This window comes from Anarrhichthys ocellatus, unplaced genomic scaffold (assembly GCF_004355925.1).
Source record: "Anarrhichthys ocellatus isolate YVR2014 unplaced genomic scaffold, GSC_Weel_1.0 scaffold1, whole genome shotgun sequence".
NCBI classification, from domain to species: Eukaryota; Metazoa; Chordata; class Actinopteri; order Perciformes; family Anarhichadidae; genus Anarrhichthys; species Anarrhichthys ocellatus.
The window spans coordinates 7,960,364-7,983,870 of record NW_022280031.1 but is presented as its reverse complement, the minus strand read 5'-3'; the positions used below and the strand labels follow the sequence as shown (position 1 = coordinate 7,983,870).

At 40.7% G+C, this 23,507-nt stretch overlaps 4 protein-coding genes across 10 annotated transcripts in view; 2 read left to right on the top strand and 2 right to left on the bottom strand.

Moving 5' to 3' along the window:
• Positions 1 to 4,555, bottom strand: part of scn8ab (sodium channel, voltage gated, type VIII, alpha subunit b) — a 46,001-nt gene extending 41,446 nt beyond the window's left edge. For 2 of the 6 annotated variants that reach the window (XM_031854378.1, XM_031854409.1), the window contains exons 1-2: positions 4,381 to 4,553; positions 35 to 372 (exon numbers count right to left, since the gene is read on the bottom strand). In XM_031854378.1, the coding sequence (XP_031710238.1) occupies positions 35 to 316 (282 nt within the window). In that variant the 5' untranslated portion in view covers positions 317 to 372; positions 4,381 to 4,553. Of the gene's footprint in view, positions 1 to 34; positions 373 to 2,036; positions 4,318 to 4,380 lie in introns of those variants that run through there. The other 4 variants (XM_031854392.1, XM_031854417.1, XM_031854401.1 and 1 more) reach the window with 3 other exon arrangements.
• An 8,166-nt stretch (positions 4,556 to 12,721) lies between these two features.
• On the top strand, positions 12,722 to 14,502 carry LOC116386547 (methyltransferase-like protein 7A). The gene is made up of 2 exons (XM_031852865.1): positions 12,722 to 13,454; positions 13,961 to 14,502. The coding sequence occupies exons 1-2, from the start codon at positions 12,960 to 12,962 to the stop codon at positions 14,192 to 14,194; spliced, it is 729 nt and encodes a 242-aa protein (XP_031708725.1). The 5' UTR covers positions 12,722 to 12,959; the 3' UTR covers positions 14,195 to 14,502.
• An 85-nt stretch (positions 14,503 to 14,587) lies between these two features.
• LOC116386554 (methyltransferase-like protein 7A) lies at positions 14,588 to 16,852 on the top strand. The gene is made up of 2 exons (XM_031852878.1): positions 14,588 to 15,232; positions 16,289 to 16,852. Exons 1-2 carry the CDS (start codon positions 14,702 to 14,704, stop codon positions 16,523 to 16,525), a joined length of 768 nt encoding a protein of 255 aa, XP_031708738.1. The 5' UTR covers positions 14,588 to 14,701; the 3' UTR covers positions 16,526 to 16,852.
• On the bottom strand, positions 16,795 to 23,433 carry atf1 (activating transcription factor 1). Of its 2 annotated transcripts, none has more exons than XM_031852845.1 (8): positions 22,739 to 23,433; positions 21,836 to 21,927; positions 20,502 to 20,624; positions 20,252 to 20,349; positions 20,064 to 20,158; positions 19,516 to 19,695; positions 18,736 to 18,889; positions 16,795 to 17,600 (listed from the first exon to the last, which is right to left on the bottom strand). In XM_031852845.1, the coding sequence occupies exons 2-8, from the start codon at positions 21,920 to 21,922 to the stop codon at positions 17,456 to 17,458; spliced, it is 882 nt and encodes a 293-aa protein (XP_031708705.1). In that variant the 5' UTR covers positions 21,923 to 21,927; positions 22,739 to 23,433; the 3' UTR covers positions 16,795 to 17,455. The 2 variants fall into 2 exon arrangements, with proteins under 2 accessions (XP_031708705.1, XP_031708713.1); XM_031852853.1 differs by lacking the exon at positions 22,739 to 23,433 and adding an exon at positions 22,576 to 22,732.
• Between the last annotated feature and the right edge of the window lie 74 nt (positions 23,434 to 23,507).

The window sequence follows — 23,507 nt, the reverse complement described above, 5'->3', positions numbered from 1 at the left end:
CTGGGTGGTGCATTAGGCCGTTGTGACAACTCACTTTCATGTTCACATAGTATGGATCCAAATCCTGCAGCGGTGTGCAGAACATTCCCTTAGGAACATCACCGTAGATGAACGGCAGGCTCTTCCCCGCCTCCAGGTCACGGTTGGGCTTGACTTCATTCTCGTCAGACGTGTCCCGGTGACTACTGTCCGATCTGGGCTTGGGTGGCTTCTTGTTCTTCTCTTCAGCGATACGCTTCTCGATGTTAGCAAGCGACTCCGGGGTGAAATACTTGAAGCTGTGAGGGCCTGGGGTTGCAATAATGGGTGCGGCCATGTTTTCATCCTGCAGCTATTTCCTCTTTATTTGTTTTCCATCCCAGACATGGAGCTCTGAGAGGACAAGAGGAACACAGAGTGAGAACGTGTGAGAATATGCTACTGATCAAAAGACAGAAATGATCAACAGAACAAAACAAAAAAGTAATGTCATCTAGTTATTTAAACTGGCAGTCGTGTTAATGATACTGACTGGTCAACAAAGAGTTACGACTAAATTGATTTACATATTTCTATGTCAGACCAGTTGTTTTGCTTCCTTTTTCAGTTTCAGCGTTGCTAAAAAGCCTCACAGTGGGAATTTTCTAGTTCTGGCAGGGAACGCAAGCAAAGCAAAATAATGCTGAAAACGTGCAAACATTTGGAACATGGGCCAGTAGGCACTATTTCTGTGCTCTCCATAAACCTTAATGACTAAAGCACTGATCCTGAATCCCCAAAAGCTAAACTCAAGTAGCTAGCCAGCACTTACAGTAGACAGCTTTGAATTCCTAGTTTGCTCTCAAGGAGACATGTTTATTCTTCTTGTGTTAATGCTCACAAATGACGGGATCTTTATCCCACAACAAACTCATATGTCTGACTCTCTCCTTTCTTTCTCAGGGCTTTCCTTTTTTATCGAACATGCCAAAATGCAGCATTTAGAGTTCTGTTTATCTATTAACGTCTATGGTGTTGTTACTAACAATGAATACATGTGACGTGAATGTGTTGATAGCCCTGCTGGTCTCACCGACAATAGACATGAAATTCTGCTGCTCTATACAGCAAAGTTCATTGTTCTAGCATGGAGGTCTCTCTGGTTTAGTCTGAACAGCTTTCACTGACAATAGATATATGCAGGATAACAACCGCTTCATCTTAAGTAAGGTGCTGGAAGCTCAAACTGGTAGAATAGATATCCGCACACTTAAATCCACAGCTATTCTACCTGACTGACTGATATAAAATAAGTAAGAAAGTGGCTCCCAGCACACAGGCTATTAAATGCTATCTGTAAAGGGCAAAATGACAAGGTGCCACGCAATCTTAAGCCAAGCAAGTAAAACAGACAGATATGAATAAGTTAGCAAAAAGCATAGTGCTACATGTTCACCATAAGAACCTAATAAGCTGATCTTGTAGCAAGGCTCATTGCTTGAATTTGTTTTGGAGTTTAGGCCATCTACTTATCATATCCATTGATCTACATCACAGATGAAGAATATGAAATAATGTAACTGGAATTTGTGATAAAGAAAAGAATGGTTGGGGAAGGTTTGTTGCATAACAATGTGCAAAGTTGTGTTTGTTGTTCTATGCTCCTTTTTTTTGGGTTGAGAAAAATGAAAACCTATTAAAACAGATGTCCCCCGCCCTATGTTAATCATATATGACAGCACACCCAACACAGTCCTCACTGTGTGCATTTTGGTGTGTTACGTCCTACTTGACTTACTGATAACTAAGCATTCTAAACTGCTAAAGTGGATCAAAAGATAGTCCATGAAGACAGGAAATGATTCAACCACTCGGGGCTCTGACTCATTGTTTAAACAATAAGGTTGTCATAACATTATCAACTGCATCTCTCTAGGCTGCTACCACAGATGAATTTCTCAACTGGCTGATGGCCATGCTGCTTGACACAAGATATTTGACAGCCAAGTAATAGTTCAGACTATCAGAAATGAGTCAGTGTGTGCAACATACACAGAGACAATGACAAGGGTACAGACCTGGAGAGATATCAAAAAGAAATCAGAAGAAATCCACATGCAGATATAGATCCAACAGACCGGTATATCGGAGAAAAAGCACAGCCAACCAGAAGAGGGACGAAGTCCGATTTAAGTAACCCAACCCCGGCACAACCTCCAAGTCTCCTTCCGCCAACGTTACATCAATTGATCTACCGTCAAGGTGATTCAAACCAGGATGCAATAGCCTGCCCAGCAGTGCATGTAGCCTACACTGGGACAACCCTAAAAACAGGCAGCAAAACTACAAGGCGACCAGAGGATGCTGCTTCAAAATGTTGCAGATGTTGCTCAATGCTTTCGGTGTCCACTGACTCACTATATGTCATATGAGGAACACGGCATACAATGCAACAATCGGACACACACCTTTTCTTTTAGAAAGACTAATCGATTCACTCTTACAAAAAAAAAAAATGCCAAAAACGAATTCCATTACTGCACATAGTCGGCACCAAAATGCCCGCAGCCCCTTTTAACCGCTCTCGTTTCCGTGAAATCCGTTACGAGTCAAGTGGGTCCGGAAATAAAAACGGATTGATGACCGTGAAAACGAACAACTCCGGAAGCCTCATTTGCCTCGCAGGGGGGGGGGACAAGATGGTCAGTGTCCCCGTTCAGCTGTTTAGCTACATGCTACCATGATGCGTCCTCTGTGCGGAGGAATGACATCCAAACGGACCACGGCCTCCGTCCCATTTACTGGGAAAAAAAAAAAAATCTTCTACTGTGCTCTATTCGCAGTGGTGATGATAACCTGACATCAGCTAACCGGACGCCGCGGTGAGGAGGATGGGAGTAGGGCACTCGCGTCTGAATCACATGGGTCGATAAATAACTTACACACCTTCTCCTGCAGTGATGTTTTAATGCTGCCTGTCACTAGACGTCACCTCAGTGCTAATCCCCAACATCACCGAGCATATAGGTGCAGGTCCAGGATTTACTGAGTGAATAACTTGGCAGCCAATATATTAATAGGCCTTTCATATCCTATACGGGTGGGTGCAACTTTATTCCTGAGCATAGTTAAATTAAGGGAAATATATAACGTTCTGACTGGAAATCTTGATGAGTTTTGACAATTCAGTGTATTTTTTAACCCTCAAAGAACAGACAAGGGGTGAGGAAGAAAGGTGGAAATGATGGACCATGGGACATCAGGCCACTGTGGAGATAAACACCCATGAAGAAAACCTCCTATTTCTAGGAGAATTTTCTCCTCGTGCGGGATTAAGACCACCCGCTCCCCTTCACATCGTGTGTCTCATCATGCCAGTGCCATTCATTCCCTGAGAGGGATTCGATCCCAATGTAGTCCCCAGGAGCGTCCACTGTTTAATACCGAGGCGCGCCGTTGTCCTATAGGGCCAAAGCCTAAAATACTGCAGTGTGGTTTACTGCTGCTATATGCTCTCACTAACAAACTCATAGTAGGTCAGTTGAATGCACAGCCCATGTCCTGACAACACATCCCTGGCATCTACTCAAAGCGACCCATACATAGCACATCAGCACACAGCGCAATTATTTACAGCAAAAAAAAAAAAAAAAAGACACTAAAACGGCCTTGAGGCTATACCACACCCGTATAGATAGTCTAGGCGACAGAGACCCGGGGAGTCCTGTGGTGCGGGTTTATAGAGCAATCCCGCGATGGGAAAACGTGTTGTTAATGGCTCCGATTTAGTGTAAATACCAGAAAAAGGTGGCGCGGCCCGTTTGAGGACTGCCAAACTAAAGACGCACCTACCTCCTCCCGCAATTCAGTCTCCAACGGAATTGCGGGAGGGAGGGGGCGCAGAGGTGGGTGGGTGGGGGGGGTAAAACTATCATAGTTATAAAATAATGGCATAGCGAGGAAATTGCTCGCTGAAATGTTTTGCAAGCGACGCATTATTCGTGCACAGGGGGAAATATAGACTAGGTGTCGCCGCTCAAGATAAGTTTGACGTGATCTCACTTCTATACATCCCATATGCGTATGTTTCACATTCTGACACAGTAGAAATGTCATTCCAATCCAGCGGCAGGCCAACACCCCAAATAACCTGCCCGTCTGCCCGTTTTCTACCGCGTCGCGTCCCAAATCCGCGTTTCCCCTCTTCGAAAACATAATTCCCTTCTTCTACCTGGTACATCGCATACATGTTTGTCCATGTAGCCAAACATGGCAAGGAGCCCTCCACAGACGCTAGGAAAAGATGCTGAGAGAGAGGGACCGCTCTGCGGCACTGGGATGCAGTCAGTCGACAAAGTAGGACTGCGATCCATCCCACGACACGAAAAACCGGACAAAGCAGAAAACAGATTGTCTACTTACTTTTTCTCGCATTAACAGAAATCCAGACAGCTGTCAATGAACTGCAGATGTAGAAAAGAGTCGAGAGTAACTGCGGCTGTCGCCATATTGTTGCTGCTATCTTCCTTCCCAGTGCATGCGGCTACCCTGCATAATTGATGACTCTCAGCAAATTGTTAGGGAGTGTCGGTAAATGCCTTTAGTTTCAATAACGGACAAGAGACTGCAGCATCGTAAGCAGAAAAAACAAAAACTGTTAATGTAACAACACTCATTGCTATTCTGGTTGGGATTTGTATTGCGATTGGCAATATATTTGTTTTCATCTTGATCTGCTATGGAAGTCATTTTAGAGTGTAATTAGCCTACATGTTATTTTTAGAATCAGAAATAGAAGTTTTTACACATTAAAGACGACTCTGAGCTTATAATGACTCTATGTAGGTAAGTCAATGGTAGCCTAACTAAACAAATACATTCCTGACACTTTATTTGTGTCATGAATAATAATAATTTGACTTCAGAGCTCTAGGTGCATGACCAAAATAATGAATTCAAAAGTTATTTGATTTCTCATAAAAACCAGTGAGGCCGTTTGGTCAAGTTGCATTGTTTATTCCTGATTAAAACCAGTTAGGTGGACCTAAGAATCAATTACTTACCAATGTGTGACATTTAAATTGTACCAATTGTGAACCATGTACACCTGGTTTTAAGTAAATTGAGTATACACATTTTCCAGAAGACATACTGATGTGCAAAAAGTAAGTGATAACATGAATGATGACTGCGTTCAATTTAAGTGTCCCTGTGACAAGGAGCCAGCATGAACAATACCAGGACCCTCAAACTGAAGCAGCTAAATGAAATTCACTCACTTGTTAATTTTAATACTTAAACCTTTGCTTTAATATGACATGTTAAAATACCTTCTTTGGAAAAGGTCCTATTACTGTAACTGAGATCCACATTGCATAGACCCAGTGACCAAAATTAAAATGATTCTGCATGCATATTCAAAGCCCCCTATAACTGTCTATGTAAACACTTGTACTAAACCCCTGCTGACAACAGAATAAATCCTAAACCCATATTCTGGTATTTCCCTGAAGAATAAGATCTCTGATGTAAGCAAAAAACAATGACTATGGATCCTGTGAGCCCAGTCCCATAAACGCATGTCCTACACGACTTCGCTTTCAAACCATAGTTCACTCCACACCGTGCTGTCATAAACAGACAGATGATGAAGGTTTGGATCATTCAGCTGACTGTATTGTATGCAAATGTTTAGTGTTTTTTTGTTAAACCATAAGTTTTATTTTGCTGTCGGCAGCAGGAGAAAGCTTTTTGTTTGTTTGCAGAGTACAGAGCACATGTTGTGCACACGCGGCTCACATACAGTCAATGAAAGAAATTACTTCCAATATATTGTGACCCTTCGTCTCAAGCCTCCACCCTTCAAAATACAGGGTTAGAGGGTTTTATAAAGGTGTTATGAATTTGACCCAACAATGTCTCTACCTGGTGGAAATGTTAAGAACTGCAGCTTAATCTCTACAGGAAATCAAAAGGCTGGCATGCATTTTCATTCATTCAGCTTCTTTTCGTTTCAGCATTTCAATATAGTGAGCAATGGAAATATTTAATAGCCTATAACCCCATTCCCATTAAATCTTTGCTGAATGTACTGTAGATCGGACAAAGAGAATCAGACTTCAGTCAGACTACAGCTAGGCTTCTGGGAATGTTTGAGGCAAAATATCAACTGTGTGGATTTCAAATATTGGCAGTTTTACAGAAATTGACGGCAAATCAAAAATTTGAGGTGCCCACAGCAGAGTGTCCTCCATTGTCCACGCACTGCTGCGAGTGGGCCCTGACTTGACTAACAACCTCCTGCCGCTATCTCACAGGGGAGGTCGGCGGGATTCTTGTGGTCTTGAGGAGCCTCTTTTCTCAAAAAACTGAGTCAATTTTTAATTCACCATAAATTTTCATAAGACTGACAATATTTGAAACATACAAAGTTGATTACTCAACTCAAAAGTTATCAGAAGGGAATCTAATGATGAAATCAATAAAAATTGTAAAAACGACCCGTTGTTCAGACTAGGTAACCTACCTTCGGACTATGGGAACAAAAGCGCTACTCCTGGGCCTCTGTAGTTAGTATTGTGGTTTTGCATCATCATCATCATCATCATGGCTACGTTAATGTTAGCGTTTTTATCAACGACCTGGAAGGGTATAGCCGATCAGAAGCAGAGTAAGGGTGGCTCATAGGCCCCTTCAGTGAGTCAGTTTTGTTTCTCCCACATGCAGCCAATCATAACGTGTGACATCGTTTATTAGGGCAGGACCACAACCCAATCTGCAGGCCAAGCACATCTAGTACCTACACCTGCACCCTAGTATGGATGTAAACATCCTCATTACTGTCTTATATGGAATAAATGACCGCAGGTAATTTCAATTTTTTACCAAGAATAATCACCAAATTCTTAGCTCAATGTTCAACAGCCGGAAAATGTACGGTTTGGTTCAGTCTCACACCTCTCATCAACCTCACTTCCAGCAGCAGCAAAAGCAAGCTGAAGGCCCCTCAGGGCAGCACTACTTCTTCATCCTCTGATGAGGGCAGATTGGACGCTACAGTGACTCACTCACGACTCTCAAGGTACAAGTGGTGTAAAAAGACAGGACAGACCGGGGTATTGTGTCAGTAGATATCTCTACAACACAATACACAGACATCTTTGATATAGTGTGAACACTGAAGACTCTTTACATTCTGTTGATGTTCGTTCATTTTTTTTTACGTTTTAAACTAAAATTCGGGCCAGATCTTTCACATTGCACCTTTATGTTATAAATGGACTAAAAGCGCACCTTATACATTGCCCTGTGCATTCTAACAACACCTATAATGCAGGTAGATCACAACCACAAACTGACAATTCTTTCATGTGCAATATTAATTTGTCTGTTCCGTATCAATATTTCCTTTGGGCATAATGTTAATCCAACTGTTCAGTTATATATGCTTTTTACTGTTTAATTATCGATTACAGACCTGTCTTGTCATTTTTAACTGATGCTTGTTGTTATTGCACTAACCCCTTCCCTGCTGTAACACTGCAAATATCCCCACCGTGGAATAAAGTATTAAACGTGGACACATGGGGGAAAATATTACCTCATTACCGAAGTTTGAATTGAAATTTAAAAAAGTAATATAGGCTACCAGTCACAAAGGTTTATATGATAGACATTGAGTTAATTGTTTGACTTACGGAGAATGGTATATGTGTGTATTTCTCACGACTACTTTCTAAGACGTAAGATGTAATATTTATTCATTTATGTTGTTTATGATAATTTGTTTATTGACAGTTTGGTATATTTCATTTTATTTGTTATTGTTGTTTTGCTTTTTACTTATTTGTTACATGTTCTACTGTAGCAACGTGAATTCAGCCAGCACGAACCCTAGCGCCTCCATGTCCGGAGCAGCCATCTGCTCTCCTCCCTGCAGTCTCCGCTGGCCACCGGCCCACTGTTCTGCTCATTTTCTGTAACAAGTGTAACGTTAGCATGAAAACATGATGGAAATAGCAAGCTAACTTTAGCGAGCTAACTAGCCAGCTGATAAATGAGACAAATCAAACAACTGCTTGATTAAATGCTTCATCTACACACCGTTGTCACACATGGAAAGCACATTGCTGTCGTCATTAACACTGATTCACCAAATTGTGCAATGTGCTGACAGCTTAATTTCCAGTACATGGAAAAGAGCAAACATTGTGCTGTGCTGTGATTGTAATGCTACAAAGTGGTTACTGAAAAAATATAAAACTCTGACATTAGATGCTGTGGTGAGGTCTGACTACAGGACATTAACATTATTATATTTCATGACATTATTCCCAAACGGTCACTCTATCTCAAATTGGCTTTGCAAAATTAGAGCTGATATACAACAGTAGATGGCGTTTTCAGCCATTTAAAACCATGAATTTACCATTTTTTTAGTTGGAAAGAAATGTAGTTAAATATTAACACCGGTACATCATTTAGTTTATAGCTTAAACAAACATGTTTGAGTCTGCAGTTACTCTTAAAACGTTGAGGACTTGAAGGATATAGGTACTTACTGTTGAACTTAAAACTCAATACGCTGAACTAGAGAGCCAACACAAAAAAGTGTTGATCACGAAAGTCAGCGTTAGTTTAGCGTTAACCTAACTCCACCTGAACGTTACATACTGCTAACGTTAGCTAAAACACTGAGTTAGCTAGCGTTAAACACTCGTGAACTAACAGTTATTAAAACTATAGAAATTATCCTTAAATACAAAAAATAATCTGTGTTCAGTAACTGTACTCTCGACCTTTAAAAGTCTGCGGTTTCGCCCACTCCCTAACAATGGAACTGAAAGTTGGATGGAATTCAGGTTAGGTAAAGTTAGAAAGATATTGACAGATTCGGACTTCCCGGTTCAATAAATCGTTAACGAAACGTTGCTAAAATACAAACGATACCTCCCTGTAACCATAGTGAGGTAGACAACAAGCTACAACCTTAATTTAATTAAAACGGGCCGTCTTACGGACTCCTCCGAGCGTGACAATCTGCATTGGTCTCAATGAGTGGCCGGCTGCGAGACGAGTGCGCAGGGACCGTCTACAAAGTGCAATGCGGAAAATACCTACTACAACAATATTCAATAGTTCACTGTCATGCAATGTAGTGTAACCAACATCACTTCACACATCAATGGGCTCCTGCTTGTTGTACTACAACTGCTATTTTGAAAAAATATGATTTAAATTAATTTTAGTGAATATTTATTGAAAATAATAATCAATAGCTTTACTGTTGATAGGTGTAGCATGACCAAAATCACTTCATACATCAATGGGCTCCTTCCTGTAGTACTACAACTGTTATTTTAGTTTCACCAGACTTGTAGATGGTTATTTATAGATCAGCTCATGGCTGCCTCATGGCATCTGCCCCTCAACCAATCAAATGATAGATGCCTAGGGTGACTAGGTCACTAACCAATCAGGAGCACCTTTCAATTAAGTTCTACCAGCAGTGATCTTTCAGTTTGTCAGTCTCCAATGCAAACCACGATGGGGAAAGACATCTTTCGATACCTAATGCGTTTGCTACATTTATTTTTCCTTTTTCACAATGTTGATACAGCATGACAATATATGTGTATATCCTTTGTTGAAGATGAAATGAGTGAACTACTTATGATGGCTCTTATCTTGATGTATGTGGCACTATATTTTTATTCAAGACAAATACACAATACAAAACATAGGTTCAAAATTGCACTAGTTTATTTATTTATTTATTTAATTTTATTAGTTTATTTGATAAGGGACAGTGCACACTAATAAAAACATTTCTGTAAATGCGCCAGTGTTAGCCAAGACGCTATTTTTCATCTGTAGTCCCAAGAGGCAGATGTTACAAAATAAACCTAAAAACAGAATGTAAGATTACATTTAAAAGGTTATACAATATTGACGCTTTACAATGCGTGCACAAATAATGAAAAAAGTGAGAATATTAATATACATAGTATCATCATTCAGGAGACTCTTAAACATTGTCAAGTACTAACAAGACATGCAACACAGAGGCCCTCAAATTCAACACACACAAGCAAATAAAGTAAGAGATAACTACAGGTGCATCTCAGTGAATTAGAATATCATCGAAAAGTTAATTTATTTCAGTAATTCAATTCAAAAAGTGAAACCCATATATTATATAGATTCATTACACACAGGGTGATATATTTCATGCGTTTATTTCTTTTCATTTTGATGATTATGGCGTCCAGCTAATGAAAACCCCAAATTCAGTATCTCACAAAATTAGAATATTACATAAGACCAATTAAAAAAAAAGGATTTTTAATACAGAAATGTTGGTCTACTGAAAAGTATGTCCATGTACAGTGTACAGTATGCACTCAACACTTGGTCGGGGCTCCTTTTACATGAATTACTGCATCAATGCGGCGTGGCACGGTGGCGATGAGCCTGTGGCCCTGCTGAGGTGTTATGGAAGCCCAGGTTGCTTTGATAGGGGCCTTCAGCTCGTCTGCATTGTTGGGTCTGATGTCTCTCATCTTCCTCTTGACAATACCCCATAGACTCTCTCTGGGGTTTAGGTCATTCAAGAATTTGGGGGAGATTCACAAGGAGTGGACTGCGGCTGGAGTCAATGCTTCAAGAGCCACCACACACAGACGTATCCGGGACTCGGGCTACAACTGTCGCATTCCTTGTGTCAAGCCACTCCTGAACCAGAGACAACGTCAGAAGCGTTTTACCTGGGCTAAGTTACCTGGACTAAGGAGAAAAAGGACTGTTGCTCAGTGGTCCAAAGTCCTCTTTTCAGATGAAAGTAAATTTTGCATTTCATTTGGAAATGAAGGTCCAGAGTCTGGAGGCAGAGTGGAGAGGCACACAATCCAAGTTGCTTGAGGTCCAGTGTGACGTTTCCACAGTCAGTGATGATTTGGGGAGCCATGTCATCTGCAGGTGTTGGTCCACTGTGTTTTATCAAGTCCAAAGTCAGCGCAGCCTTCTACCGGGAAATTTTAGAGCACTTCATGCTTCCCTCTACTGACAAGCTTTATGGAGATGCTGATTTCCTTTTCCAGCAGGACTTGGCACCTGCCCACACTGCCAAAAGTACCAATACCTGGTTTAATGACCACGGTATCACTGCGCTTGATTGGCCAGCAAACTCGCCTGTCCTAAACCCCAGAGAGAGTCTATGGGGTATTGTCAAGAGGAAGATGAGAGACATCAGACCCAACAATGCAGATGAGCTGAAGGCCCCTATCAAAGCAACCTGGGCTTCCATAACACCTCAGCAGGGCCACAGGCTCATCGCCACCGTGCCACGCCGCATTGATGCAGTAATTCATGTAAAAGGAGCCCCGACCAAGTGTTGAGTGCATACTGTATACTGTACATGGACATACTTTTCAGTAGACCAACATTTCTGTATTAAAAATCCTTTTTTTTTAATTGGTCTTATGTAATATTCTAATTTTGTGAGATACTGAATTTGGGGTTTTCATTAGCTGTAAGCCATAATCATCAAAATGAAAAGAAATAAACGCATGAAATATATCACCTTGTGTGTAATGCATCTATATAATATATGGGTTTCACTTTTTGAATTGAATTACTGAAATAAATTAACTTTTCGATGATATTCTAATTCATTGAGATGCACCTGTATGTTAAATAGAAACGTGCACTAAAGAGAATATTATGCTGCAGTTTTTAGACACTAAAAAACATCCATGTCAGAGGCACAAAACATAAAAGCATGCAGAGTATGTGAAATACATAAATCAGTCAGACACAGCTAAACAACAATAAAAGACAAGCATGCAGGTAGATGAGGGTCGACCGGCAATTTCAAGACAGACAGACAGACAGACAGATGAGGGAAAGTTCAACACGGACAGAGAAGCAGTTACATTCTAGTGCTGACAGAGTTGGGTACTAACTAACCATTTCTTTAATTGAGCTTTAAATTAACTGTATGTTTGTAGTTCTCTAATGGTTACTGGTTTGACTAAATCACTGATACTTTAATGTCACTTGGAATCGTCACCAGAAAGAGAATTTGACAGCACCAGTCAAAAGTGATTTTGGTCACACTACACTATAACAGTAAAGTTATTGAATATTATTTCCAATAAAAATGCACTAAAATTAATCAAAGTCATATTTTTTCAAAATAACACTTGTAGTACAACAAAGATGAGCCCATTGATGTGTGAAGTGATTTTGGTCATGCTACACCTATCAACAGTAAAGCTATTGATTATTATTTTTAATAAATATTCACTAAAATTAATTTAAATCATATTTTTTCAAAATAGCAGTTGTAGTACAACAAGGAGGAGCCCATTGATGTGTGAAGTGATTTTGGTTACACTACATTGCATGACAGTGAAGCTATTGAATATTGTTGTAGTAGGTATTTTCCGCATTGCACTTTGTAGACGGTCCCTGCGCACTCGTCTCGCAGCCGGCCGCTCATTGAGACCAATGCAGATTGTCCAGCTCGGAGGAGTCCGTAAGACGGCCCGATTTAATTAAATTAAGGTTGTAGCTTGTTGTCTACCTCACTATGGTTACAGGGAGGTATCGTTTGTATTTTAACAACGTTTCGTTAACGATTTATTGAACCGGGAAGTCCGAATCTGTCAATATCTTTCTAACTTTACCTAAGTTGGAATTCAATGGTGACACCATGTCACGGTGTACAAAGACAGCATAATGCGCACTGAATTGATAATGACTGTTGGATTTAACTTGAAATAGTCTACTGACGTTACAGCATGGCCGACGGCAGGACAAAAGGTGCAACTTATTTCACGGACGGTAGTACGTTAGTTGCGTCTTTACTTGTCGACTTTTATTTTGAAAACTCAAACAGACTTCCTGCTTTAGCTAGACTTTATCAATTTGACAGCAAGCGAGTCAGTCCAAATCGCGCCGCCACTGGCTGACACACGAAGGTCTGGAGCAGCAAGAACATGACTTTCTTAATGGCATGTTGCACATTGATCGTCAATGGGTTATGCATGCCCCTTCATCTGATCCATGCCATGGGCATGTATGACATATACAAACGTTTCTTCCCAATGTGTCAGTATCGGTGCTCTTTAATGTACAACAAGAAAATGTACGACAAGAAGAAGGAGCTGTTTCGCAGTCTCTCCGAGTTCAACAAGCCTGGCGGGCAGCTCATAATCCTGGAGATCGGCTGCGGCACCGGCGCAAATTTTGAGTTTTATCCGCCCGGTTGCAAGGTGATCTGCACTGACCCGAATCCTCATTTTCAGAAGTATCTGAAGAAAAATATGGGCGAGAATGACCAGCTCTCATATGAGAGATTTTTGGTGGCGTCGGGGGAGGACATGGGGTCAGTTGAGAGCGAATCGGTAGACGTTGTTGTCTGCACCCTGGTACTCTGCTCCGTCAACAACGTACCGCAAACTCTGCGTGAGGTTCGCCGCATGCTGAGACCAGTAAGTCATCTGTGACTCCTGAAATAACCACCAGTAAATGCACTCACCATAAAATGGCTATTTGCAGCCGTAGCTTTCCATGTTGTTGAGGCTGCCGTTATAATGCAGTGCACATGGACTAATCATTCACCAGTGGGAATAAATAAGTAACTAAGCTAAATAAACAAGCGTAGAGGTCTACTTCAATTGTTTGTATTTGTTTTCATTCAAATATTGAGCAAAACAGCAGCGAAGTGATTCCCTACACATGCACCAGCCAAAGTATTAATAATTAAAATTGCTAAATTTGACCTGTGGTAAGGATCCTCTGTTCCAAACAACAGGCCTTACAGGAAACAGAAAATGCAACAAAATGTATTCATTATAAAACATGAGAAAAGTATGGAAACACAAGTTTGCACAGTAAACACATAACAAAACATTGTTTTTTAATTTTTAATTTTTAATTTAAAAGTATGGAAACACAAGTTTGCACAGTAAACACATAACAAAACTTTGTTTTGCAGGGTGGAGCCTTCTTTTTCCAAGAGCATGTCGTTGCAGATCCCTCAACTTGGTCTTACTTCTTCCAGCATGTACTTCAGCCTCTTTGGTACTACTTTGGGGATGGATGTGAGGTCATCCGGGAAACATGGAAACATCTGGAGGCAGCTGGGTTCTCTGAACTCAAGCTGAGACACATCGAAACACCATTGATGTTCATGATCAAACCGCACATTGTAGGTTATGCTGTGAAATAAATTCTTCTCACAAAAGAATAAGCAAAGCACTTAAAGGCTCTCCTCTCTTTTGTGATATGATTGATCACCACCAGTGACAAATAACCCCAGTCACTCTTATGCTAACTTTATTTTTGCCATGAAAAAAATCACTCAGTCTTTGTGTTTTGTAAAGACACATTATTGTAACACATAGAGAAGATCTGTCCTTCTGTGTTTGTGTGCTACTGATGGCTTCATGACTAAAAATATATATGTTTTTCCTGTTATCAAGCTAATTGTGTTGTGTCTTAATGTTGGCAATTAAAGAGTTTGATCCTGCTGCATGATCCATGTTTTCTTTTTTAACCAGTATTGATAAGATATAGACAATAAAGTCAAAACATCTGGGGCAACTTGGACGTGTTCTCCCGCAGCTGCCCCTCATGCACACTGCGGGGTATTTGCTCCATCGTATGGTGAGACACAGACATCATCTCTGAGGTATTAAGAGTGTAATCTTTTGATCTTGTAAGTCTCGAGCTCGAGATGCCCCTAACGCGTTGCTTGGCTCAGAATAGTATGAAGTCTTGTCTCTTGAAGTTCTGCAGACTGCTTTGTTTAATGTTGACTTTACCCTTATATCTGATGGAAATCACGGGCCTGTACGGTATGTACAAACGCTTGTTTCCATGGCTTGCCTACAACATAACATTCTCATACAACGATAAAATGCACAAAACCAAGAGGGACCTTTTCCGAAACGTGGGCACATTTGCAAACAGCGACGGCACTCTTCGTCTGCTGGAGATCGGCTGTGGCAGCGGGGCGAACTTCAAGTTTTACCCCGACGGCTGCACGGTGACCTGCACCGACCCCAACCCGCATTTCGAGAAGTACCTGCGGCTAAGCATGGACGCGAACACGCATTTGACCTATGACACGTTTGTAGTCGTGTCTGGGGAGGACATGGAGGCGGTGAGGGACGAGTCAGTGGACGTTGTTGTCTGCACCTTGGTTCTCTGCTCGGTCATCAACGTGCAGCGCGTGCTGCAGGAAGTCCGACGCATCCTCAAAACGGTGAGTGTCTCAGTATGCAGCTGTCAAAGTGCCATGGGAAATATTTTGTTAGTGATTTATTAACAGGCTACGAGGCTGGTAGAGTGCCCGGCCACAAAAAAAACCACGACTAACTAGTTCATTCCGTCCTCTGTGCAGTGTGTGTACTGTGTGTTTTGGTGTACACACAACAGGCTGAATAGAAAGTTGAATTACATACAAAAGCACAAGTAAAAGTGCATATATCAATGCCTTACAAAGAGACAGCAGTACCAATGTCTTCACAGGTGGGACTGGTAGCGTGTAGTACTAAACCTATGTTTGAAGATGATTTCATTTTCAGAGTCATTAAGCCGGCAAATAAATGTATACATTAGATTTCTTAAAACAGTTTGGAAAGTATTGACTCCTGCAGCCACAAACATTTCACTTACACTACACCGTCTCGGTCTCTTAAGTAAAATCCTCATGGCAGCATTATAAGCTGAAGTCTCTGTAAGCTTCTTTTTTTTTTGTAGTGAAACCACCTGGCCCCAGGATTTCTGTGTGTCAGTTAGTTTGTGGAAATAATTAAGTTCAAACTTGATTTTGTCACTGGGCACCTCTACAAGACAAGGCTACAACATTAGGAAATGATGCAGCAGCCCCTTTTTGTTGATACTGCATTGCAAATTGCAGGGTCCAAAAAAAACATCCGATGCTTTTTGGGGTCCTGAGGGTTCGCTTGGTAATCCGGCCTTGCTCAAGGGATAGTATGTAGAACGTATCGGGTAAAATTAGGCTACTTATTGTCATTGTATAAATCATTTCCGATCCCAACTGACATTGGACAGATCGCCAGACTATCAGGGCGAAATCAACACTGGTCTTATTTTTCTACTTGATTACACACATGGCTGTGGGAGTCTGCACTATGTTTTTAGTGTCAGAAATTGTAATGACCATCACAGTCAGTTCAGAATGGTGAATTATCATCTTTAGTATTAACTTCTGAATCCCCACACATCTGCTTCAGTCCTAATGAATAACAGCCACTGCAGTCCTGATTTGGTTTTCTTTTTGTTGGTTCTCTTACAGGGTGGAGCCTTCTACTTTTTGGAGCATGTTGTCTCAGATCCCTCTTCCTCTACATACTTCTTACAGCATGTGTTTGAGCCTCTGTGGTACTATCTTGGAGATGGATGCATGATCACCAGAGCAACGTGGAAAGATCTGGAGGCTGCTGGTTTTTCTGAACTTCACCTAAAACATGTCGAGGCTCCCGAGGTTACTAGGATGATAAGACCACATATCATGGGTTATTCCATTAAATGACTGCAGGGGAGAATGGGCAGACATCATTGTGCCTCTTATGGGCTCCAGAAAGTTCAGCCCAGTCATTCGTCACTGTATTTTGCTGCTAACCCATACTATTCTGATTGTTTTCTCTCTCGGCCCCATCATGTGCCAACACTTCCATTGGTCCAGTACTAACATTCATTAGAAAATACTGGGTTCAAATTAAGTCATGTTTCATGTCAACAAAAGCAGTCAATCTGTACGTTTTCATTTCCAGTGAACAAATACACTATCCACCGCATCTATTGAGTGAAAATATATTTATTTATTTACAGAATCAGCAACATTTCATAGTTTGTTCTTCTTTCCCTCCATCCCTCCCAAGATGTACATAATAAATATTACCTGGACACTGCTTTGTTTTTTCCCTGATTGTCTAAGTAACTGCCTAAAAACAACCAAACTCAATGTCATTAGTTACCCTATATATTCCATTGCACAAAAAGAAGGAATGACGATTGTAACGTGTCCTTATAGAGAAAAGAGGGGAGATGCTGGTCCACAATATAAACAGGAATTATGTCTGTGTGGGAATTATACAGTCAACATTCTGCTGATGCCATTTAGAGGATAAAAAAAACAAACATTTTTTTAAAACACGGGATACATTTACAAACTGAGACTCAAAGTTAAAGCTCACCATTTCGGGGATACCTCCCAGTATTAAAAATGTACACAACTATAAATGTTATAGTGTTAGCAAATTTAAAAAACAGCAGGTGGAAAAAAATGTATTTGTTGAGTATATCTTAGTGCCATCAATTGTCACTTTTATATCAAACAGAGTAAAAAACTTGAGGATGTCAGCCTGAAATTAAGTGTTCCCAGAAACCCTGTTCATGTCCAAATGGCTGAGCTGTGTCGCTCCCAAATTATGTCCCAATCCGCAGCCTCGATTCAAACAGGTTATCCTGTTTTGACACAATAAAGGTCCTTTAATGTTTTGAGTTCTTCAATCAGGGTCTTGTTTTGGTTTTCAAGAACAGCTACACGGTTTTCTAGGCATTTAACATATTCCTTTTTCTTCCGTCGACATTCACGCGCTGCCTCTCTGAAAGAGGGACACAAATGTTAGATTATGCAATAAATCACAACGTACAGTATGTTCACTACTTCGACATAAAAATACATATATCAAAGTTACAGCTTAAAAGTAAAATATAAGCAAGTAAAAAAAAAAAGATACTTAATAATTAACGCTGAGACATTACTGTCTTTAAGAGGCCGTAGTGATCTCGTTCTAGAGGGAAGGTCCTGGTATCATATGAAAATAGCAGTGGTACCAACCATGTCATGCTTGTCGGGAGCTGAATAGCATTCCAAAATTAAGATAAATTTTGGCAGTGGAAAACTAGCATGCTGATTTTCAAAGGGGTCCCCTCAAGATATGTGAATGAAAATGGTTACCCACGAGTCTCCCCTTCACAGACATGCCAACTTTATGCAAACAACATGCAGCTTTGGGCAAAAATCATGGCGTTTTTTGCAAGCAGTATGAAAGGCGTTATTTTCACCTTTTGTAAAAATGGTGTTTTTGAATATTTCAACATACTAAACAGTCTTGGAATTACATAAATTGGATAACAACGACAGAAAAGCAGAGATTGTTGTGTGCATTCAATGAGCTCAATTGCATTCATGTGTGTAGATGTTAGGGCATGTGTCCATATAGCATTTCTTGCTGAGCACCAGTGTCTTATTTCAGTTGTTCCCAATGAGGAGAGCCGAGAGTAAAAGGGCTGCACCCAGCGTCTATTTTCTGAGTGGAACCTTCCCACAAAGCGCTGGTGATGTCACTGTAGAGAAACTTGTTTTGGCAGTGTCCGTCTATCCTGATTTATGACTAGAACAACTTTAGACACACACGCATGAGCTGCATCTCAGCTTCAGGAGGATGTACCACTTCTATGTGACACACACTGTTGACTTGATATCTCCCCCTAAAGATTCCCTGTCCCCCCGTGAAAAAGGCCAAAACGGGTCTATGTAGGTTTCCACGGGTTAATAAGCAAACATTCGCCTGTTTCTGAGCTCTACATAACTCCAGTAATGGAGGCACTGCACCATCACATTGACTCCCCCCCCCCCCCCATGTCCAGTTTGTAATCTCCACCAGGCGTATGTAACCCGTCGTGTCTGTGTGCATCCGTGACTGTGATTGACCAAGAAATAAACTGTACACGCACCTGTTTTTCATAAGCCTGATTTCCCTTTTCATTGTTGGGTCGTCACTCTTGCCCTGAGACAGCCCCATAGGAGACGTCATGACTACAGTCTGAGGCAGGGAGCTGGATGCGGGCGCTGTGCGGATCTGGTATGTTTGCACCTCTCCTCCTGCACCTGCGGGTGACATGACAGTCAAACGTTGACAGCACTTGAGAAGTTTAGACATTCATTTGTTATTTTTTTTTAACCATAAATAAACATAACATTAAAGCTGTTAAGAGGAAACGTTTAGTCAACATTTACAGACACACACAGGACTTCGTCAGGAGCTTTGTAATATTTTTTTGGGGACATTTTTCTAGTGCCAATACTGTGAGATTCTTCAAGCTGCGTGAATGAAAATCCATTAACTAGTTTACCAAAGGACATGCTTCTAAAAATGCTGAACCGTGATACAAATTACACTCTACTTAAATCATCTTGTTGAAAGTAAGGCACCCTGAAGTGAAGCCACATTCCAACTGAAATAGCAATGTGTCAAAAAAAAAAAATCAAGGAGCTGTGTTGATGTAGGAAAGATACTAAAGGTAAACTACCAGGCACAACCTTGTTTCCCCTTTACTCTAATTAAAATACATACAAAGAGCTATAGTCTGTCTGAACGCCTGACACATTTTGGCATCCTCCTAGCAGTTAAATTAGCAATCTGGAATCTCCTTACGAAAGATGTCTCCATTAGCTGATAAAATGGGCTTAGAAATCTAGATACATTTTATTATAATAGGACATATTTTGCTTACCTTGTACAACGACCTGGTTACTCGGCACCAGTATCTGCTGGCCGTCAGGTGTCTGGGCATACTGAAGGATGGTGGTGTTCTGCTGGGCTCCAGCGTTGGCCATGGTGACAGTCTGTAGCCCCTGAATGCCTTCAGACCCCGTACTGGCGAGCTGGATGGTGCCATTAGCGTTTATAGTAACTAGAATAATCACACAGGTGGCATCAGAATTGGGTAAAGCACAAATAAAAATAAATCACATTTCAGCTGGCTAGGTAAATTCTGAGATCTGCAGAGTACTCTTTTAGTAACTACTTTTGGGGATTTCTTTCCCCCATTTTACAAGAAATGGTTTCTGATCTACACATTTTCTTGTGAGCATATTAACACGAATTATACAGTAAGTTGTGTTACACAAACACATTTATCCCAAAGTTCCCTTTGCAGAAATCCAACATGTTTTTTTATGATAATAATTCTGTGGCCTAGAGATTAATAACATTTGATAACAATTCTCAATGTCACAGGCCAAATGACCCACTCATGCTATTGAACAGAAAAGATCGTACTGTACTGGCCGGTGCTGGTCTGGTAGATTTGGGCGGTGGGTACAGTGGATACCTGGCTCTCCGTTACTTCCTCAGACAGTTCATTTAGGATTTTTCTGCATAGTGAGAGGAGGAAGGTCAATTGAATTGGAATTCATCTCTGCAGACTGTTCTTATAATGTGTCTTGCGTACGTTGTTTTTCTCTTACCTGTATGAAGGCCGCCTCGCCAGTATTTCTCTGTTATTATGGGCCACAGCTCCACTGTCCGATGAGTCCTGTGAATCGTCACTATCTGAACCCAGGGCCTTGAAAGAGGGAGATGGATTAACAAAGTGCATTATGAGCAAGTGGATAAAATGGCATATTGAAGGTTTGTAAAAAAGAAACTAAGGAGATGAATTAATCGTAGACTGACATTGAGAAATCGTACAGTGTCAAGGAAAGCAAGTGGTCTCACCTGTGCAGTTTGCATCTGAGGGGACTGAATGACCGACGACTGTGCAGACTGGATCACCCCTTGAACCTGAAACTGACCCCCTGGCAGCTGTACAACAGCCACAGAACCACCACCCAGTGACATCTACAGAAACATAATTTAAAATCCACAAAACATATTTACTGTGGCAATTACCATAAATTTCTGTGCACAAAAAGAGTGAGTTCAGAAGCTCATTGAAACTCATTTGTACAAAAATAAATGCTTAAAACGAGTCATCATTTCACCCAAATTACACAAAACACGTTTTGCGTTTCAGTTACCTCTTGTGGCATCAAGCCATGGAGATGGTTTTGGTTTTATACTGCTAGGATTGAGCTCTACCACTGATGCTTCTGCCACCACTCTCATACAATGAAAGAGAATGTCGCTTATGGTAACACTGGACGATCTAAGGACCTCACTGTGAAGGGACATTGACGGCTGACGATTATCTCGAGTAACCAAGACATTGTTTTTGCAAAGGCAAGTTTTTTTAAATATATATATATTTTTTTACAGAATTACTCCATCATTGGAGTGTTGTGGGCTGAAATTTTCAAGATGGATATCTCATAAAACCAGAACTATCTGCATGATAGCGCATGACGGTGGAAAAGGTGTAATTTGGATGAAGTGATCATTTAAAATCTACTTTAACGAACTTACTCACTATATAATTTCAGTATGTGTTAATAAACCCTTATTTACAGTTTATAAGCATGCTTTACATCCATACAAATTAAGAACTGCTGTCTTATCAGATGCTATGAACTGAAACAGGAACTTACAGTTGGTTTTCTAAGGAATTGTTACATCCTCTGATGCATCAACTAGTATGTAAGACAGCAACAGAGGAGTGAGACTCCATTAAGCAGGCTGGCGACACTAAAACCTGGACTCAGTAATCCCTGCCTGTATCACAAAATTGGTGAGAGACAGGTGAGACTGTGCAGATAATACACTTAGTGAAAGACTTCATTTGTACTGGATAGTGAGAATAAGCAGTTTAGCTACTTCATTTGTCATTGTGCATATTATTATTCATGGTATTTTTAAAAGGTATGATTTAATTTAACTTTGCTGATAAAATAAAAACTCTTCATGATCAACTTCTTGGATCCATCTTACAAATGCATCTGTGTAACATCAAGAGTTAAATAAAAAGAAGTGTAGCTCTACTAATAAGCTAACTTTAAGAGATTTAAGTGTGCTTTCGGCATGGCATTCATAAACAACATGGACTAGATGCATGAGCATTGCAAGAGATTCAGAGGCAATAAAGAACTGCAGTATTGTGAGCTGTTATGAATTACCTGTTGGGCTATCTGTGAGAACTGAGCGGATGTGATGGTGGCAGTCTGTAACTCAGTGCCATTGCTGCCCTGCCGTACTTCTTCCATAGTAACTGGGAACAAACAACAGTTAAATCAACATTACCGCTTTACAATGGCACTAATGCAACCTGCCTATAACATGCTGTACTCCGCTGTGGCCTGCGCGCTATTTGTTGATATAATAAACAAATCTTACAGACAACGTGCAACAGATCAGAGCGATATCAATACATCGCTGATCCATACTTTCCCCCCCGACCCTTTCTTCTAAATTTGAACGGGTGCGTTTAAGCTAACTAAAAAAATCGACTTCCTCTTTGGTTCAATCGTGTTAGCCAATGCAACTAACTCATAACATGGAGTTAAGGATAACAGCTAGGCCCGAAAGTCAATACTGTTAACTTTTCACCCTCGTGGGTTAAATGTTGAATTTTAGGATTTTAAGCGGGCGACTTCACCATAACAAATGTCTACATCTGAAATGTAAAGTTATCATTTCAGTCACTCGTGCTATAGCATGTTCGCCCTCGCTAACATCTCCGTTGCTAGTTAATGGTAGCTAACGTTCACTTAAACGGATGTTAACCAATTTAAAGCGTTAAAAAGAAGACTTTAAGAACTAAAAGCGGGGCGAGTTTTGTTCCTCTAGTTCACAGGAAGGATGAGCTTTAGTCTGGTTGAGCAAATATGTGTAACTCTGTCACTGGTACGCAAGTTACCGCGTCAATAGACGTCAGCGAGACGGGGAGCCATTAAGCTAACTACACCTTCCCTCTTCGCAAAACGGCTAGGAGCTGACGAAGCAACAGCCGCCATTACCGCCACAGCGGAGCAGACGGCAAGACGAGCAAAACATTACCGCTCAAGCCAGACAACATTTACCTTTTCAAGGACCGCGTAACTGCTGCTGCTCTCAACGTGGACTTCGTGCAATTTCGTGTGTATACTTTGAGGCAAGAAATGCCTTGAAAAGTTACTTAGCAGAAGTGGCTAACGGCTAAAAATACAAAGATGTCAGCTAAAAAAAAATAGCTGACCACTTTTTTTCCCCCCAAAGGAAATGGGCGGTGCTGCTCGGCAAAGACGCATTACGTAATAGTTTATTTGGGCTTTGTGATTGGTAAAGAGTCTGAGCAACTGGTAGATGTACAAGGACAGGGTGGAGAAGGCCCACCTGTTACATAAAGTAGTGCATTGCCCAAGTAACGATGTTTATTTAATGATACTTTATATTTAAAGTATAAGTAACTGTGTCTTCATTTCAGTTGCTAGCATATTAAAATGCTGCTTCCACAGTGATGCATCTGCAATGTTAATCCAATAATATTATCATATAACACTAAGGGGGCATTCTGCATAGTGAATACTTTTATTTATTCTTATTATGAATGATTTTACTTCACATTGCGATAGTAATATTTACACAAATTTTCGTGTCACAGATTTTGCCCTCTTGTGTTTGGCCATCTCATTTTGAAACAAGACAAATCTTTTAACAAATGTTTTAAAATTCAGACTCATATTTACCATTTTACAAGTAGCTGTCGGCCTTTTTCAGGAAGCCATACACGGGGGTTTTGCGACAAAGAAATATTTCTCGTCCATTATGACAAATTCTTGAAATGCTTTCACTGTAAGGATGCAAGTTGTG